Genomic DNA, 6,727 nt, shown 5'->3' with positions numbered 1-6,727 from the left:
ATGTAAGGAAAGCAGCTGTGTTTTTAATGTTGCATGTTGCTCTGCACCTCCTCACAGCTCTTTCTCCCTTGCTAAATATTTAGTCTCCTTTCTCTAAATAAGGCAGCCTTATCGCAGTTCCTGTCATTTCGGCCTTTTCTCCTAAACATCCCCGAGCAGAGCAGCAGGGACAGTGGCAGCCCCTGCATTCCTTTGCCTTGTATGGACAAATGGTCCTGCCTGGGACGTCTTTGGACCGGGACAGGCCGCTCTCTCCATTGGCCGGTGGAGGCAGGGAGGGGTGGGGCCCACAGGAGGAGGAGGTGGAGGAGTCTGATTCTTTTTAAGCAAACTTTTCAGTACTGCTGGTTTCCTTTCCCACTGCTGTGGAGGATCCAGACTAAAAGGAGTTAAGAGGGACTCTCAGCCACTTCTTGTCTGAAGCACAGGTGAGACTGGAGCTGCTTTTGCACAAACTGATGACATTTTATTTGGGTGTGTGTGAAGTGGATGGAGGGCTGTGGATGTTATGTGTTGTAGTGTTAGAGAAGGAGAGGACAGAGGAGCTCCTGAAGTGTGGAGGTTTGTCCGTCTGCCTTGATCTTCTTTAACAGATGTGCTCCAGCATTTGTTCATGGATACTTCTCTGTGGATTTGGGGAATTTCCAATAGACCTGTCTGGTTCGTACACACACTCCTGATGACCTTTACTGGGCCATCTGATCTCACATTCCTCCTCACTCTGTTTGTTCTTGGAATTCCTCCCTGTCTTCACCTCCAGCAAAGAGGCTGATCTGAAGCTAGAGATGACTGCTGATACCAAACAGTGTCTGTGTGTGCCAGACAAGAAGACAGTGGGTCTTTGTCACCCCTCCCARCCCTCACTTTTACATGAAAGGGACTATAGAGGACCTGTCCTGGTCAGTAGTTGATACAAGCCATCAGCCAGGCTTATGTGGTTCTGCTGTCGACAAGTTGTTGTCTGAATCATTGCTGACTCGTTTTTATGGGAAGATTTCAAGCTGTTAAACCCACTGTGACTGAATATTTTTATTTTATTCCATGGTTTGAGCAATCTACATTGTCCAATTGATGGGGAGCCTAACAGTAATTGGCCCTAATTAACAAGGATGCCTCCTGTTAAATCATTTAGATCAAATACCTGCAGAGTATGGAGTGTTGTGAGAACATTACCAAACAGACAAGAAAAAAAAAAGATCTAATCAGACTCAGGAATTCCTCTTGACCTGTGGTTTTGTTTCCAGTTTCCTCTGTGCTGAAGTGACTGACTTAAAGGGGCCGACATCTTCCATATTTTTTCTCTAATCTGACCCATGAGGGGTTTGCTGCAGACAAATCATAAAGACTGGTCCAACAGACCGCAATGTGAGAAACCACCTGGTAACCATACAGATATTTATTTTTCCGTGTCTGCAGATCCTCATGTCTCTTATGGCCTTGAGAGGACAGTCAAGTTTGAAATGGGACCATAAACTTTAAACGGATCAGACTACATTTGCATCGTCAGTAAAAGTTTCTCTTCTAATGTGGTTCGGCTGCATGAATTTGTTTAAATGACAGTCTGAGTCGAAACTTTTAATCGGAATAAAAAAAACAAGAGATAACAGGAGAACATGACTTCACTGGCTTCTCTCAGCCTGTGTGAATCATTCAAGCATCAGGGACAGCCAATGCCAAAACTCAAAAATAAAATAAGCTTTGCTCGTTGCTTTTACTGTTTAGTCTGTCCAAACCTTTTCACTGTGGGGGATGGGTTTCAGATGCATGTTTTTGACAATCAGAAATTTGTTTCCTTTTTTATGTGCATATTTTATTCTAAAGTCWAATTTTTGAAAATAAAGCAAGTTAACTCTTGTATTTTATACAAACCCAATGTTGTACTACGCTACAAATACATGTTATTAATTTAGGTTCTCATTGATCAAATCAAACATGACTAAATTAGCACCTTTTTAAAATTTATTTAATGAAAATCTAAAAACTTGGCTCACAAAGTAAGGGAATTAGTGATTGGTAGATTATTCCTTTGTAACAATGCTTCTTGGTYTTAAATCTTCTATGGTTGGAAAGCCTGTTTGTCCCTTTTTTAAATGGTGCCACATTTGTAAGGAACATGCATCTGTGGGGTGAGCAGTAGAGCTGAGTATGTGGGTTGCACACATGAAAAATGAGCCAAATCTCTGCCTAACAGCTTATTGTTGTCCTTTATTGACTCTTTTGAGCTTCTGGTACCCCAGGTGCTGCCAATCAGTTGTCTGCAATAAGATTTGAAATAATCTACCAAACACAAATTTTCTTACCTTTGTGCTAACTTTGTATTTTATTCAAAAGCTGACATTCTTTATGGAATTAGTTCTCCAAACTTTTAAGCAAAGTTGTTAATATTTAGACGACTTAGTATTCAGGACAACCCTTGGCACCATGTTTGAATGTAAAATTATTTATTTTATTTATTTACCGTTGTTTAAACAGGCAAGTCCTGTTGAATTCTCAGATCTCTTTCAAGGAAGGCCTGGGCCTGAAGGCAACCTATTGCACATGTTATTTAGGTGTGGGGGGAACCGGAGTAGCAGGAGAAAACCACGCTAGCACGAGGACAACATGCAAACGCCACACAGAGAGACCCGAAATAACCTAGTTGGTCGCTTTTAAATAAATCAAATTAAATGCACATCTAATGATCACATTCTGTTTCGTTAATACCTACCCTGTTGATCATGTTACATTTTGCTGACAGACAAAAGAACACAAGCACCCACTGAAGCAAATGTATTATCCACCTCATGATGACAAATTTGTTTCATTCTCTAAAGGGGAAAAACAAGTTTTTTACTATTTAAGAAGATGAATGATTTAAAATCTTGGAGCATTCACATAAACTCTGTGTCCATCAGAATGTGATGTCATTCTACTGTGGGACTAATCAAGTGTTATTCACCTGCTCCTTCCTGCATCCAGCTTGTCCCTCTCACACACACACACACACACACACACACACACACACACACACACACACACACACACACACTTCTATAAGGTGAATCCTCAGACCAGGACGTGAGTGACAGGTCTAATTCTGGACGGATAGGAAGTAAGCAGCGGTGCGCTGTGGAGACATGTCGTCTTCACACTCGTCAGAGCGCCTGACATTTACTGACAGAGTGATTCTCTCTTCAGAGGAAGTGGGAAAAGATCCACCTGCAAATGAAAGCAGGAGTGTGTGTTTTTTTTGTGATTTTATAGAAATGTACGGCTGCAGTTCTGCTCCTGCTGTACGGTAGAAAATCCTGACAGGGCTGTGAAAATGGATTTCCTGCACTCATCCTCAGTGATGACAACTGCAATTTTTAGCCTTTTTACTAACTTGAGTTTTTCACTCAGCTGTGGGAGATTTTTAGCTTGTGATCATTGTTCTYTAGTATAACCTGAGTGAGCTTGAAATGAAGGTCAACGACTGGCCAGGTCAAACTCAGCTTTCCATAAGTCACAGTTAATTCATGGTTTAACAAGAGGAGCAATTAACTTTTTAACATGGGGCCAATTTGGTTCAGATGCCTTTTTTATTCCTCTCCTAATAAATGAAATAATTTAGAAAACCATATTCACTCAGGTTTACCTTGKCACCATTTGTTTGCTGATCTGAAACATTTAGATGTGACAAACAACTAGTAAATTGTAAGGGGAAATACAGCACTTTTTCACAGCAATGTAATGGAGCTGGGCAATGTAACTTAAAATGATTGTGATTAAAAATATAAAGGGCTGCAATAAATCCTGAGTACCCTACATTCACACTAAACAGGTTGGACCAGTTAATTAGACTGGATTTTATTGTTTGGATATACAATAGTATTCTTCAGTACTGTGCAGCCATATGTAGAAACGCACATCGATACTGATGATTAAACACAAATGAGTTTTCTCTAAACTCTGAAATCTTGTCGGTACAACAGGTCCAGACCCAGCTGCCATCATGTCCAGCAAACGCGCCAAGGGAAAGACCACCAAGAAGCGGCCTCAGAGGGCCACCTCCAACGTCTTCGCCATGTTCGACCAGTCTCAGATCCAAGAGTTCAAAGAGGCGTTCAACATGATCGACCAGAACAGAGACGGTTTCATCGACAAGGAGGATCTGCATGACATGCTGGCCTCTTTGGGTAAAAAGATCAAACTTTGCAAAATTCTTTTTAGGTTTGATAACTTTATAAAAATATATACTTTTAAACTGTTTACTTCCAGATGCATTTCATAGACCATGAACTTAAGCTATTCGTTTTTTGCCTTCAAAATAAAAGCACACCAATTTACAACTGATAGATCCTTATTAAACCTGCTGCTTTGAATCTTTTGGGTTATTTGACGAATCGGTAAATCTTGTTTTAACAGTAATAGACATTTTAAACAGTGGAACAAATTAGACTGCTGTATTAGGTTTTTTTCTTCTGATCCTTCTTAAATTTTACAATTTCAGAATGTGTTTTGAGTAAAATGATCCCTTTTTTTTTCTTTTGTTTGAATTCTATAACCTAAAATTTCTTCCAAATTTTGAATTGTGAACATTTGCAGGACATGACAAATTGTCAGAACAGGAAAAGTGAAGCATTTTTAGACCTCAAATGATGGAAAAATTTGATTTATAGACATTACAGTAGTGGTTTGACTGGGAAGCAATCAGAAATCAATACTTTGTGCAGTAAGCCTGATTTTTTTTTTTTTTTTTTAATTGCAGCTTTCATACACCCTGCTGAGTTTCACCAGTCTGTCATGTTGCTTGGTGCAAAGATTGAATCACCTCAGCTTTATGATCCATTTTCCTCTTGACATTCCAGAGGTTTTCACGGCGTTCAGTTCTGGTCATGACAGAGTATCGATGTACAGAGTATCTGAGATGGTCCTTCGACACCTACACCCCTTGTGCCAGTAAAGCCAAAATTCATTTCATCGCTTTTTTTTCTTTCTTTTTTAAAAATCTCTTTAGGCATGGTTATTAGACATTTTTACTGTTTTTTTGCCATCCAGATGGTCCTATTGCAAGAGGTAGCTGGTGAAAGGCAGTTTTTCCTCCATTAAACAAAATTTGCTTTGCATCATCCCCTCACCYTTAGCCTCTCTCGACTAGAATGAGGTGATGGAATTCAGCAGACACGAGAATCAAATGGCTGTCGTCCACACAGACAGCATGATTTCTTTTGTTCCAGAGCTGGACGTGTAACACTGTCCGTATTCCTCAGGTAAGAACCCCTCTGATGAGTACCTCGAAGGGATGATGAGCGAAGCACCGGGGCCCATCAACTTCACCATGTTCCTCACCATGTTTGGAGAGAGGCTCAACGGGACGGACCCCGAGGACGTCATCCGTAACGCCTTCGCCTGCTTCGACGAGGAGGGGTCTGGTGAGTTGACCTAAAGTGAAACCTACACCCCACTGCGCTGTTCTACCTCGCAGCGCAAACYGCCACGTTTCATCTCTCTGCGCCTGTTTCCCCAGGGGTGATCCACGAGGACCACCTGAGGGAGCTGCTGACCACCATGGGCGATCGATTCACAGACGAGGAGGTGGACGAGCTGTTCCGCGAGGCGCCCATCGACAAGAAGGGCAACTTCAACTACGCCGAGTTCACTCGCATTCTCAAACACGGAGCAAAAGACAAGGATGATGAGTAGAGGCACCCCCGCCTCCTCTGCCCCCCAGCAGTAGTTTGTCTTTCTGAAACAGGGCAAATGTCAATTATTTCCAATGACTGGGATAAACTCGATGTTTTAGACACCGGTGTGTGCCTGGGGGGTGGGGGTCTGTTTGGACTTTGCTTCAGTGTTTCTACAGAACCAGCCATGTTTACCCCCCTGTTCTGCCAGTTTGCTACTGCCCTTTACACAAACACTGCAGCCTCTTTGTAATGTCCTCGTACAGTTTGAAAACAAATGATTGTGATAACTGTTCACACCTGTTAATGATTATAATTGTCTGAGTTTTTATTGTTCTGTCAGCTGCTTTTTCTTGAAGGATGAATTGAAAAGTCTTTAAACTGCTCTGGCAAATAAAATGTTTGTATCGAGTTTGGGTCGTCTCTACCAGAGAACAATTAGGATGATTTCATTCGGGCACTCATAATGCCATCACTGTGTTTGGGTCCTGCAGAGCTTAAATGCAAAATTTGTTACCCTGTTCAGTTGGATCATTTTGCAGCAATTYCCAAAWAAACAGACATRCAAGTTTTTGGTCAAATTTCACTGACAAGGGTAGAACCTTTTTATTTATTCATTTTTTTTTTGTCCTGCAAGACTCTTAATGCTGCATACAACAAACACACCTAGAGGTATTGCAAACAAAGTTGGTAGTAAATGAGCTGAAATGTGCAACATTTCATCCATTTTCTTGTGCTTAACCAACATTGGGTCATAGATGCAACAGATCCAAGAAGGGACACCCACACATCCTGTTCTATAGGGCCACGCTGGCATTTGTGAAAGATTTATTATATGGAACTAACACCATGTTGCCTTTTGAACATAAAGTATGTAAATAATACACTTTTGTTAGATTTTGACAGTTTAGAAAAAGCTTAATTCTGACTGGGGTGATGAGCCAGTGGCTAGTCAGAATGTGACTCAGACCAAAATGCTTTAACTTCAAGTTCTTCCTGTTTAACAGTGGTTGGAACCAGCCTAAAGGTGCATTACACCTAATTATCAGTTTCATAGAGATCAGCCTGAATGCTGCTTTACA

At 41.2% G+C, this 6,727-nt stretch overlaps 1 protein-coding gene across 1 annotated transcript; it reads left to right on the top strand.

Annotated features, from left to right (window-relative positions):
• The first annotated feature begins 302 nt into the window (after nucleotides 1-302).
• Nucleotides 303-6,216, top strand: myl9b (myosin, light chain 9b, regulatory). The gene is made up of 4 exons (XM_014009638.1): nucleotides 303-428; nucleotides 3,954-4,157; nucleotides 5,232-5,393; nucleotides 5,489-6,216. Exons 2-4 carry the CDS (start codon nucleotides 3,974-3,976, stop codon nucleotides 5,662-5,664), a joined length of 522 nt encoding a protein of 173 aa, XP_013865092.1. The 5' UTR covers nucleotides 303-428; nucleotides 3,954-3,973; the 3' UTR covers nucleotides 5,665-6,216.
• Nucleotides 6,217-6,727: the final 511 nt, after the last annotated feature.

Source organism: Austrofundulus limnaeus, unplaced genomic scaffold (assembly GCF_001266775.1).
Source record: "Austrofundulus limnaeus strain Quisiro unplaced genomic scaffold, Austrofundulus_limnaeus-1.0 Scaffold60, whole genome shotgun sequence".
NCBI classification, from domain to species: domain Eukaryota; kingdom Metazoa; phylum Chordata; class Actinopteri; order Cyprinodontiformes; family Rivulidae; genus Austrofundulus; species Austrofundulus limnaeus.
Note: the sequence above shows the minus strand (reverse complement) of the source record. Positions and strands in the feature narration are given on the sequence as shown.